We start from the raw sequence: 13,349 nt of genomic DNA, 5'->3' as shown, positions 1-13,349 counted from the left end.
AAACTTGGGAAGGGAGAAGTTTAGAGTTAACTGAATGACAGTGATCTCAATAATGTAAGAAATAACGGCATCATCTCATCTGCAAAATGAGTAAAGAGATTTGAGGTTCAGTTCATGAATATAATTAAATCAGCTAAAGGCAGTAATTCTCATTTATTTGAGAACATGAGTTGACAATATTAACTAGAGGAAAACAAACCAAAAATTTGACAATAGGAATTTGGCTGTATCAATAACAGTAAATCTTACCTTACAGATGCTTGGTTTGCTGAAAAGTGAAATTCCCAAGCATATTTCTACCCTTTTCCCTAAGGTTGGCCTCAAACCCACACTGGTGACTCTTATCCTCATAGGCCTGGCAAACACTGAACTGAAAGGTAGGGGAAATCTGCACGATGGCTGACACAGGGATAAATGCCCATCTCAAGTCCCAGAGTATCTAGGAAGAAATTCTATACTACAGAGACCTTCACACACCTCCATAGTGCTTATAAATGCCACAACTTAAAAAGAAATGAAGTATTTTCTTGAATAAAGATATAATATCACAATACTAGGAAGAAATGTTAATTTATTAATGGAGTTCCAGAAAATCCTCAAAGAGGTACCAAAGATACCACAAGATAGAAATAAGCAAACAAACCAAAGATGCTTAAAAATAGGCAGAAACCAGATCTATAAACTACATTTATTGAACTTTTTTTTTCATTTATTGAACATTTATGGGGCACATCAACTTATACAAATGAGGTAGAATGGGGGCTGACAAGATTAAGAAGAAATTAAATATACACACTAATTGGAAGTACAAAATTTGTACAAGTTACATTTTACAAAGAAATGTTTGATGCCTATTAAAAGAAAAATATGCTTCATATACATTCCAATAAAAATTTTTAAAAAATTGTGCTCAATATCATGAAATTTCCATAAAATGCCTACAAAGCATCCATTCTTATTATATACATCTATTTTCTATTAAATATTGCTTGAACAGTATGAATACTTTTGACTCCACTGCTGGAAAAATCCATGGTTGACAACTATTTATGTAGTTCCTCTTTAAGAAACACCATAGTATTTGCATTAAGTCCATTTCTTCAATCATTAATGTCTACCTTATTTTCAGTTTAGATTACACCAAGTTCGCTTCAGAATTGTTTATATGTCTTTTGTCTGATCGTCTTCTTCAAGTTTCCTGATTTCATTTTTCAAACAATTTATAGTTTCACGACTTGCTTTTAACCGCTCCTTAAGCTCTGCAATTTCAAAGCTTGTTTTTTTCTTGGCAGCTTCTAGTTTTTCTCTGGTTTTCACTTCTAGTTCTGCAACTAAGGAAGACAAATACTTCCGATGAATTATTTAATTTTTCTCTTTTCTTTTCTTTTTTCTCTTTTGTCCTTAGTGGGGCTTCAACTCAGGGCCTGGATACTGTCCCTGAGCAATTTTTGCTTAAGGTTAGTGCTCCATCACCTTGCGTCACAGCACCACTTCTGGTTTTCTGGTGGGTAACTGGAGATAAGAGTCTCACAGACTTTCCTGCCTGGGCTGACTGAACCATGATCCTCAGATCTCAGCCTCCTGTGTAGCTAAGATTACAGGTATAAGCCACCAGTGCCCAGCCCTTTCTCACATTTATAAGCTATATCATGGAGTAATAAAAGGAGTATTTCCTTAGGTAGTGCTTCTGGGATGAACTGTAGACAAGGTAAGATATATACAGGTGGGTGGAAGAAGGCCTAACTTTAGAATGTCTAAATTTCCAACAGAAGATGTAAGCTGTTCTTACAACTAAGAATGAAATTCTGGCCACAAACTCACAGTTAAGATTTGAGAAATTCTTTTTTTTTCTCTATGTAAATACATAGTACTTTGGAGATAGAGGGTTATGCAAACTCAAAAGACATGAGCCAATGAAAAAGCTAACTAAAATTATTTCTAACTTACATAAACAAAGTGACACTATGCAAATAAACCCATGCCCTTTTTCAAAAGTATCAGTCAAGAGTTCTAGATCTACTACTTATTAACTGACACTCTCTAGGTTATTTCAACCTTACACTATCATTTCAACACTTACGAAACAGAAATTTCAACAGCATATACCCCATACTATTTCTTGAGAAGATTTCATATGAAATACCAACAATACTGTCTGGTAAATAAACCCCCCTATCAACTATTATGAGGACTTAGGAGGACAAAGGAACATTAAACTATACTTGCAAATTTCTGGAGGCTGGTAGAGCACCTGCCTACCATGTACGAGGCTCTGGATTCAATCCTTGGCACAGAAAAAAAAAGCAAACATGCTAGCTGGGTACATAAAAAAGTACTCAAGAAAATCTCATTTCTGTAAAATATGATACAAATTTGCAAATTGGCTAGTGTTTTACAAAGAAAAATGCCTGCTTGCATCCAACATCACCATCTTGTGGCCACTTTAGGTAATTATTGCTGAAGTATAGTGACATTTTACAAAATAACAAGATGGTCACTAATCAGAGACAAAATGGTGAAAAATTTTTTTTAATCAGAAAGATTTAAGTACAAACATACCCCTGGCTCTTATTAGCCAAATTCAGTAAGTTGGAAAATGTGGACAACTCTCAATGTCCCTCAGTTTTTTTTTTCTATATGATCCAGTTAAAAATGAGGTATTTTAAAAAGTATGTGGAGTAAGTGAATTACATGGAAAACATTCAGCACCTAAAAAATATGCAGGAAATAAACATTTTCTTCATTGTTATTAGCTTGCTTTTTGTAATATATTTTTAACACAAATTATTATTATTATTATTTAAATCATTTGTGGGGCTTGAACTCTGGGCCTGGGCGCTATCCTTGAGTGCTTCAGCTCAAGGCAAACGCACTACCACTTGAGCCACAGTGCCACTTCTGGTTTTCTGGTGGTTTATTGGAGGTAAGAGTCTCACGGTCTTTCCTGCCCAGGCTGGCTTTGAACTGTTATCCTCAGATCTCAGCCTCCTAAGTAGCTAGGATTACATGTGTGAGCCACTGGCACCTGGCTTACCGTTAGCAAATTCTAAGATAGGGAGGGTCTGCCCCTTTCTCACTGCTGCCTTCACTCTGGTCCAGACACGTGTTACAACTGGATTACTGGAACGTCCCCCCAACTATTCTGCTTTATAGTCTATTCTCACACAGCAGTCAGGGTGATTGTTTGAAAATGCTGGTCTGATGTTCATACCTCTGCTTAATACTCACAAATTACTTACATCTCATTCAATCTAATAATCTTAATTCCTCAAAGTTACCCACAAGTCTCCATATGACCAGTCTTCTATTAACTTGGCTGATGTCTTTTCTCTTTCCCCTGCTCACTCTTCTTTGCTGACATGCTAGGCATGCTCTTACCTTTCAGATTTGAGAATACATGGTACTTACATTCAGTTTCATGCTTATAGGCTCCTAATGTTAGCTGGCGAGACGTTGTTAGTAACTGCTGCATCATTGCTGTTGGGTCTTGAAATATCTTGAGATTAAAAAAAAAAAACCTAATAACTTCAAAATTCTCCAACTTGAAATGCTTTCAAAACATGCACTATAGAATCTTACCATTTCATCATAGAATTCTGAAACCACTGTCTTTTTCCCCAGCATTGCATTGGTATCTGATTGGAACAACTTTAATAGATGATAAAGGGTTACCTGCAATATAAAAACATGTCACATCTATGTAACTGTTTACATCACAATGAAACACTGTCATTTCTTTTTGTTTTTTTAAAAAAACTATCTTCAAATACTGCACAAGGTGGTTTCAATTTCACATATCCATCTATGTGTATAATGCATTTTTGAAGAGTAGAGTCACTCCTTCTATTTTTCTACCCCAATCCCATCTATCCAACCCCTACCAATCTCATCAAGTTTCCTAGCTACATTTTTGTGCATCTACATTGAGAACTGTGACTGTATTCACTCACCAATCCTCTTCTCGCTAGCCTAACACTGTCATTTCTAACTGAATTACAATCTTCATTAAACCTGATTAAACTATAACTTACTGTAGCAAATTACTCCTTTACCTTTCATATTAGGTATCACCATCTATCCATATTTAGCTAACACAAACTTTTAAAAAGTTATTATTTTTTATTGTTCTTTGTTTTTGATCGGTCGTGGGGCTTGAACTCTGGGTTGGGCACTTCATTTCAAGATAAGTGTTCTACCACTTGAGCCATAGCTCCACTTCTGGCTTTTTCGGTTTATGTGGTGCTGAGGAATCGAACCCAAGGCCTCATGCATGCAAAGCAAGTACTCTACCAATGAGCCACCTTCCTAGCCCACCCGGCTTATTTTTTATTGTTCTGCAGAAGGATTACAGTTATACAAATCAGGTAATAAGTACATTTCTTCTTGGAAAATGTCACCCCTTCCCTCACATTCTCCCAGTCTCTCTCCTGTCCCTACTTACAAGTTTATAGGTTATTTTCAACAGAGTATATACTGAGGATCACTGCTGCATTTATTCACGCTTTGTCCCTCCATTTCTGTGCCCTCCACTTGTCCTCCCAAAGACAGATAAAGGAACAAAAAGAAAATAAAAACAGCAACAAAGAACAAAAAGTCTTGTTTTTATTTCCCAGAGTTCATTTCAGTAAGTATTATTTTATATGATCAGATGCACACAAACATTGTGTCTTTGCCTTTCCTGATAATACCCCCCTTTGGCCTCACTGTGTGTGAACATCTAGAATAACAAGAACGGTTTGAAGAAGTTAAGAATCTATTGAGGCCTCTAGAAAATAACTACGCACAAAAATAACAAAGATACAGTTATAGAAATTAAACCTGGAAAATCACTAAGATATGAATTACTTTTTCTTTTTTTTCTTTTTTTTTTTTGTCGGCCGTGGGGCTTGAACTCTGGGCCTGGGCGCTGTCCCTCAGCTCTTCAGCTCAAGGCGAGCGCTCTACCACTTGAGCTACAGCGCCACTTCCGGTTTTCTGGTGGTTTATTGGAGATAGGAGTCTCACGGTCTCTCCTGCCCGGGCTGGCTTTGAACCGCGATCCTCAGATCTCAGCCTCCTGAGTAGCTAGGATTACAGGCGTGAGCCACCAGCGCCCGGCTTACTTTTTCTATAAAAGTAAAATTTGATTATTATAACTGTCTGTGAACAGTCAAGTTTACAAATTTATTGGGGGGGGGGAATATTTCAAATCAGTTATCAGTGGCTCACATCTATAATCCTTGATACTCAGGAGGCTGAGATTTGAAGATCCTGGTTCGAAGTTAGTCCAGGTAGACAAATCTGCAAGACTCTTATTCAGAATAGAAGCTGTGGCTCAAGTGATACAATGCCAGCCTTGAGTGAAAAAGCTTAGGGACTGAGTTCTGAATTTAAGCCCTAATATGACACACACACACACACACACACACACACACACACACACACACACACACACACACACACACACACACACACACACACACACACACACACACACACACACACACACACACACACACACACACACACACACACACACACACACACACACACACACAGAGAATAGGGAAGGGCTAGGTACTAGTGGCTTTGTGGGGGTAATCCCAGGTGTTCATGAGTCTGAGATCTGAGGATTACTGTTGGAAGCCAGCATGGGTAGACAAATCTACCTAGCGATTACTATTACATTTTCACAGTCACTAAAATAGGCAAAGATTAACATTACTCACAGGTCTTTCATTGGGGTCAATGAAAAATATTTTGATGATTATTTCAAATTCTCCCCATCCTGTTTCAGTGATTTCATATGGAGGCTTAGTAACAACTAAAGAGAAGAGGGGGGAAAAAAAAACAACAAACAATTATGAATTACAGATTTAATTTTATGGTCCTTTTTAACTTTGTACATTGTAAATCAGAAGTTATACTGTACCTCTTAAAGGATTACCATAGCTTTCATGTAATTTAAACTGGATTTTCTTCACATATGCTGACATATCCTAAATTGTAGAAAAATTAATTAGTTCTATATTTACCTATAAAAATCAGAATGGCAATACACTAAGAATATGTACATCACTTTATAAAATACTTCCCTTTAAATTTTATGGCATCTAATTTTAAAAAAATGAGTTAGCTGAGTCTACCAATATATAAGCAGGCCAAAGCAGGAAGATTGAAAGTTGGAGGTTAGTGTGGGCAACTTGGCAAGACCCTATTTCCAAAAAATATATATATATTTTTTAAAAGGGCTGGGACCTGTAATCCTAGCTATTCAAGAGGCTGAGATCTGAAGATTGTGTTTGAAACCAGCCCAGGCAGGAAAGTATTATTTCCAATTATATTTCAGAAAAAGCCTGAAATGAGGCTGTGGCTGAAATGGTAGAGTACTAGCCTTGAGCAAAAGAGCTCAGGGATAACTCCCAGGCCCAGAGTTCAAGGCCCAGGACTGGCAAAAAAAAAAAAAAAAAAGTATAACTGGGATTATACTTCAATTATATCTTAATGCCTTGGGATTTGTCTCCTATTATTCTGTAAGTATTCTTTCTGAGGAAGATTTTCATAAGCATTTTTGAAGATTCTTTCAGTAATACTTCCCTGATTATACAAATATCTGGGCAAGTATCAAAATTGCTGTATCAGATACCAGTTCTCAGGTACTAGGTATTAGGGAGGGGGGGTTGGTCATGGGGCTTGAACTCTGGGCCTGAGCACTGTCCCTCGGCTCTTCAGCTCAAGGTTAGCATTCTACCATTTGAGCCACAATGCCACTTTTGGTTTTCCGAGTGGTTTATTGTAGAAAAGAGTCTTGTGGACTTTCCTGCCAAGGCTGGCTTTGAACCACGATCCTCAATCTCAGCCTCCTGAGTAGCTAGGATTACAGGGGTGAGCCATTAGCACCTGGCAACATTTCTTATCACACAAGAATAAATTTTTTAATTGTCAAGGTGATGTACAGAGGGGTTACAATTAAATAAGGTAATGAGTACATTTCTTGTCAAACTTGTTACCCCTTCCCTCAATGTTCTCCTACTTTCCCTCCCCAACCCCCCAATTGTACAGCTCATTTCCAACATATTGTCTTTTATGTAACTGTAACCCCTCTGTACATCACCTTGACAACTAAAAAAAAAAGAATAAACTTCCATCTAGGAGTACTGAACATCTAACTTCTCTCTTACTTCTACCCACTGACAACCGCTAATATATTTTGTGTCTATGAATTTGCCCTTACAGAACATTTCATATAAAGGGTATCATACAATATATAGCATTTTATGTCTACCTTTTTTGATTAGCAAAATGTGTTCAATATTCATCCATATGTTTGTATTAGGACTTTATTTCCTTTTATTGCCTCATAATATTCCACTTTATAGATAAACATTTTATTTACCCACTCATCAGTGGAGAGACATATGGGTTCTTCCTACTTTTTCATTATTTGAATTATGCTGCTACAATCATATGTGCACTGAATAATTCATTTAATTCAGTAAATATCTGTTAAATACTGACTGTGTACTGGCTGTTTTCCAAGCACTAGAGATTTAACAGCAGAAATAATAGTAATCAGATTACAGTACATCTGTTTTCCACATTCTCTGAAGACTTTTTTTTTGTCGGTCATGAGGCTTGCACTCTGGGTCTGGGTACCATCCCTCAGCTCTTCAGATCAAGGCAAACACTCTACCATTTGAGACACAGCACCACTTTCAGTTTTCTGGTGGTTAATTGGAGATAAGAGTCTTACTGACTTTCTTGCCAGAGCTGGCTTTGAACTGTGATCCTCAGATAGCAGCCTCCTGAATAGCTAGGATTACAGGCATCAGCCACCGGTGCCCAGCTATCTCTGAAGGTTTATTATACATCTTTACTGTAAGTATTAGCTGCTATTCCTGAGACACCTAATTAAATATTAAGATAAATGTGATGTTTGGAAAATAGATCTGTACTGTGTTTGTAGAAGAATAACTTGTTGTCTTAATTTAGTTAGAAAACATTTTTAGAAAACTGATTTCTAAAAGTACATGAAGATGAGAGTTTTTTATTCCTGAAAAAAAAAGGTTTGGGGCAACAGTCACATAATGGGCCAATTTCATAATTGGAAAGTTACTACAAAAGAATGATACAATTCATTTTCAAGCAAAACTACTTCAAAAAAATGTTAGAGGAAGAAACAAGTGCCTACCTCATTTCTATATGGTTTTACATATACTGTCCACTGGTGGGTATGTCCATCTTCTTCTCTTTTCTTCCCAAAATATCGAGCAACATTACCATAAACTATTGGTTTAACAATAGTAACTCCCTAAAAGAAAAATTATAATTCTCTTAACATAGATTTTTCTTAAATCTATTTCAGTCACTCTAGTTTCAAAAGAACATAAATAAACACAAGATTGTATTATAATGCATCCTATTTGAAAAATTTTAAATCACCATGTAAAGCAGCTGAGAGTTTTATTAAAAGAAACACAAAAGATCCTTTACTTATAAATCTGAAAGCAAAGCTTCTGGGGGGAGGGGAGGGACCCAAAGCTGCATCTCCTGATGTTAACAACCGTATTAATTAGTTTAACCACTATTAACCAAAGCATAGCACACATCTTAAAGGCAGCTACAATTGATTGGAATGCACTGTATACATGTGTGGAAATGGCACACCTAAAACCTTTCTCATTCAACTAAGGTATGCTAGCAAAAAAAAAAAAAAATCAGGGGCAGTTTGTGAGAGAAGTTTAGTTAGAAGAAGGGACACTTTCTGTTCTATTCCTATGTATGTATGGTTTGGATACGTCATTCACCCTCAAAAGGCGCATGTGTTGAAAACTTGGTCCCCAGCTGACGGAAGTAATGAAGAGGTGATCTTGAGGATACTAATGTTATCGACAGATTATCCACTGAGGACTTCATAGCTGATGGCTGATTTGGAAGGTGAGGCCTGGAGGAACGAGGCCACTGGGACTATCTTGTCCCTGGCTCCTTGCTCTCTGTGCCCCCTTTCTCCTCTCTCCTTTTCTGCCCTCCCCCACCTGTTTCTGCCACAGTGAAGTAAGCAGCTTTGTTTAGACTTCCTACCAAGATGTTCAATCTTGCCTGGGGGCGTGTAGAGAGGGCGCTAAACAACCTTCAACTGAAACCTCTAATATCATGAGCTAACACAAGTTTTAGTCCTTCAAAATATTCAAGTATTTTGTCAGAGTGATAAAAAGCTCATACAATGTATTTACTTTAGTCCCTTTAGAAAAAGAACTACAATTAGAATTTCAAACCCATGATTTCAAATGCTAAGAGGCTTTTAAAAACTGAAAAATCATTTAAATACAAATGCTACACCAACAAGAGGGTTTTTCTTTTTTGCTGTTTTTGTTCTTTCTTTTTGTTCTGTTTGTTCCTTTATGTCTTTGTTCTGTTTGTTCCTTTATATGTCTCTGGGAGTGTAAGGGGAGGCACAGAAATGGAAGGACAAACGGTGAACAAATGCAGCAATGGTACTCACTGGATAAAATGCTGAAAATGAACTATACAACTTGTGTGTGGGGATGGAAGGGAAAAACTGGGAGAGAACTTGGAGGGAAGGAGTGACACTGTACAAAAAGAAATTTACTCTTTACTTGACTCATGTAACTGTAACCCCTCAGTACATCACTTTTATAATAACAGTAAAAATTATAAATGCTACATTAAGTATTGCAATTGGGATTCAGCTATGGCAAAGATGGTAACATTGACTCAATGGTATGTTTGCTACAACTGTTCCCAGTTCTCCAATGACCTACAAATTTCTCCTCATATGTGATTATTATAAAGGCAGAGCACTTATAAAAGAGCACTGGTGGCTCATACCTGTAATTTTAGCTACACAGGAGGCTGAGATCTGAGGACTGCAGTTCAAAACCAGCCCTCAAAGTCTATGAGACTCTTATCTCCAATTATAAGAAACAGGAAGTGGCACTATGACCCAAAATGGTAGAACACTACTAATCTTGAGTGAAAAGTCCAGGGACAGCACCTAGGCTCTGAGTTCAAACCCCAGGACCAACAATAACAACAGAAAAAGTTTCAAGTGAAAAGAACCCAGTTTTGCACGTGAATCTTAGGCCACACTGTCCACTAGTTGTATCTGAAGCAGTGTCAACATAATCAATAACTAGTAATAAAATAATAGGAAAAAGGGGGGTTAAGGGGGCTTGGGGGGGGATGGAAAGGGATGGGAAGGGGAAACAAAGAGGTAACAATGCTTGATAAGAAATGTACTCATTATCTTGCCCGTGTAATTGTAACCCCTCTGTATGGTATTTTCACAACAAAAGAAGTCTGAAGAAAAAAAACGGGAAAAATTAAATTAAGGCTAAAGTCACTTTAGAAAAAGGCAAGCAGTTTTTATGTTTGAGTAAGTGCTACAGAAGCACTGGTTGTTAACCATCAACTGGGCCTCAAGTTCAAGGTTTGACTTAGTGAGTTCAAGTGCTAACCTAAGCTCCTGTATGTTGTTAGACAATTGAAGACTTCACCAATGAAAAAGATAAAGATTTATCTAAATTGGAAAAAGATACCTATAAGATCACATGGAAAATGAACCCTTAGATGTGTATTTTAAGGTTTTTTTCTTTCATGCATGTGTTTCTAACGCATTTATAATATTATCTCTTTGTTGCTTTGTATGTCCCTCCCCCACAGTATAACCCCTGCTTTCACTATATTTGATGTCAGTATAACTTGTGGAGGAGATGGGGAAAAACCAGTGGTTTAAGGATACAGGTGGACCTGTTGCAACAATGAGAAGTACAAGTTGTCATGTCCAAAACGAGCTTTACAACGTCGGTGGGGGGGGGGGAGGGGGAGAAGGGGGGGAAAGGAGAAGGATTGGGATTGGGGGGAAGGGGGGAGGCTGGGAAGGGATGTGAAGGGTAAACACAGGAGGAGGCTGCAATGCTTGGTAAGAAATGTACGCATTATCCTGCCCATGTAATTGTAACTCCTCTGTACAGTATGTTCACAAATAAAATAAAATTAAAAAAAAAAGATCACATAGCAATCATCAAGGAGAAATAAGTCATTAATTTTTAAAGCTTTATGTGACTACTTTTGGTAGAAAATCATCAGAAGGCTGCAGGTTTCACCTCCTTAACTCACCTGAAACTTAAAAGCTTGTAGAGCCTAACAGTAGAAAAATTCTATTCCTTTTCCCTCAAAATCTAGTGTTTAATCCTTCTTTTCTTTGTAGTAGTTTTGTTCCAGAAGCTTGCCTAAAGTTAAAGGTAAAATGTTCATGTTTCTGAAGCCTCTGCTACTACGAACTTTTGACCTGATATCTTTCCCCTTCTATTAACTTTGAGCTGTTTTGGAATTCAAAGAATTTACATTTTACATGTGATATTATAACAGGAATAGCTGTAAACACACTATAAATACATTTTAAAATAATATGACAGATTAGGTCTCAAAAATTAACAATTATCAGACTTGTGCAAACATGGGAAATTCCTTTTGAAAATGTCCTTTCTGTAATAAAATTGAGAATCAGAAAGAAGATAAATATGCCGGGCGCCGGTGGCTCACGCCTGTAATCCTAATTACTCAAGAGGCTGAGATCTGAGGATCACGGTTCAAAGCCAGTCCAGGCAGGAAACTCTGTGAGACTCTCATCTCCAAAAAAATCACTCGAAAACCGGAAGTGGCGCTGTGGCACAAGCGGTAGGGCACTCGCCTTGAGCTGAAGAGCGCAGGGGCAGCGCCCAAGCCCAGAGTTCAAGCCCCACGACCGACAAAAAAAGAGAAAGAAAGAAAGAGAGAAAGAAAGAAAAAGAGAAAGAAGATAAATATTGATCAGGAACCAGTTGGTGTCTTCCTAAAAGTCAAAGAATCTGGGCTGAGAAGGTGGCTTCGTGGTAAAGCGCTTGCCTAGCAAGCATGAGGCCCTGGGTTCCATTCCTCAGTACCACATACACAGAACAAACCGGAAGTGGTGCTGTGGCTCAGGTGGTAGAGTGTGAACCTTGCGCAAAAGAAGCTCAGGGACAATATCTAGGCCCTGAGTTCAAGCCCCAGGACTGGCAAAAAAAAAAAAAAAAAAAAAAAAAAATCAAAGAACCTAGCTAGTCAGTCACCTAGCTTACGATTAACTGTAATCCTAGCTATTTAGGAGGCTGAGATCTAAGGATCGGTGCAAAGCCAGACCAGGCATAAAAGACCAGGAGACTCTTCTCTCCACTTAATGAGCAAAAAAGCTGGAAGTGGAGGTGCAGCTCAAGAGGTAGAGAGCCAACCTGGAGAGGAAAAAGCCAACTGAGAGCTTGAAGCCTTGAGTTCAAGCCCCAGTACTGGCACAATAAATGAATGAATGGCCTGAGTGTGCAAAAAGGTGGGCGGAAATAAAGCATCGCAATGTCCAGCATTATGAGGGGGTCTACTTGGGACAAGAGCTAAAATTCAGTGTTCCCTAAGCGCTTGGCTTTGAGGCTTTGTAAACCGGAAGTCAGGCAAGTCTGTCAATCCTGGATTTATGATTTTTCCCGGCCAGCCTTTGGAAACCCCGTGAGCACTCGGGCCCCCGGTGCAGCCGTTATGCGAACGACCCCGGCCCATTCACCCAGGACCGGGGTTGCCCGCTGAGGTGCAGCGAGCCAGTATTTCCCAGCATCTCCCGGTGTCGACTTGGCCCCGCCCCAGCCCAGGCACTTCCGGTCACGGGAGGTACTCGGGGCGGGGAGGGAGGCGGTGGCGGCGGAAGTTGGGATTCGAACGCTGAGTTTTAGTCAGTCGTTCGGCATCCCCGGTCTGCGGTTGGGCTCCAGCCTGAGCAGGGACGGTGCGGCAGGGACCCGAGCACTGACCTTCACTCTCCCGCCAGAGTCAGGCCCAAATTCGGCCATTCTCTTGAACATATTGTCCCACGGAAGAAGCCGCCGCCGCCTGGAAAGAGCTCGGGACCGGCGGGGTCGCCGCTCCCCTCAGAGGCCCCGCTCCTCCTGCGCGGGCCCAGGCGCGGGGGTCCGGGTGAGGGAAGGCGGGTCACGGAAGCTCGTGGCGCTGAGCGGTGGTCAGCTCCTCCGGGCCCGCGGCATCCGGGTAGGCCATTCAGCCCGGCGCGGACCTGGAGAGGAACGCAACGCGGGATGACGGCTGCAGCGGCGACGCCGCCCTGCGCAGGCGCAACGGTGTCTCGTGCAGACTGCGCACGCGCCGCGTCGCTGCTATGACAACCGGACGGCGCGCTGCCGGAGTTCCAGACTCGCCGGGGAGGATAGAAGGAAGATTATTATTGGCAGTAAATGATTTGAGAGACTTCTCCAAAACAGAAGGACATGAAATTTCACACTGAAAGAGCCTACCAAGCAGCAAGTGCAAAAATGCAAACCGAGCCA

General features: G+C 39.7%; 1 protein-coding gene across 1 annotated transcript; it reads right to left on the bottom strand.

Moving 5' to 3' along the window:
- Window positions 1-661: 661 nt before the first annotated feature.
- Window positions 662-13,181, bottom strand: Yeats4 (YEATS domain containing 4). Its single transcript, XM_069988442.1, has 7 exons — window positions 12,819-13,181; window positions 8,171-8,290; window positions 5,912-5,978; window positions 5,709-5,803; window positions 3,580-3,672; window positions 3,409-3,496; window positions 662-1,331 (listed from the first exon to the last, which is right to left on the bottom strand). The coding sequence occupies exons 1-7, from the start codon at window positions 12,867-12,869 to the stop codon at window positions 1,162-1,164; spliced, it is 684 nt and encodes a 227-aa protein (XP_069844543.1). The 5' UTR covers window positions 12,870-13,181; the 3' UTR covers window positions 662-1,161.
- Window positions 13,182-13,349: the final 168 nt, after the last annotated feature.

This window comes from Dipodomys merriami, unplaced genomic scaffold, assembly GCF_024711535.1.
Source record: "Dipodomys merriami isolate MVZ:Mamm:240054 unplaced genomic scaffold, mDipMer1.0.p SCAF_10, whole genome shotgun sequence".
Taxonomy (NCBI): domain Eukaryota; kingdom Metazoa; phylum Chordata; class Mammalia; order Rodentia; family Heteromyidae; genus Dipodomys; species Dipodomys merriami.
This window is presented reverse-complemented; position numbering and strand designations above follow the sequence as displayed.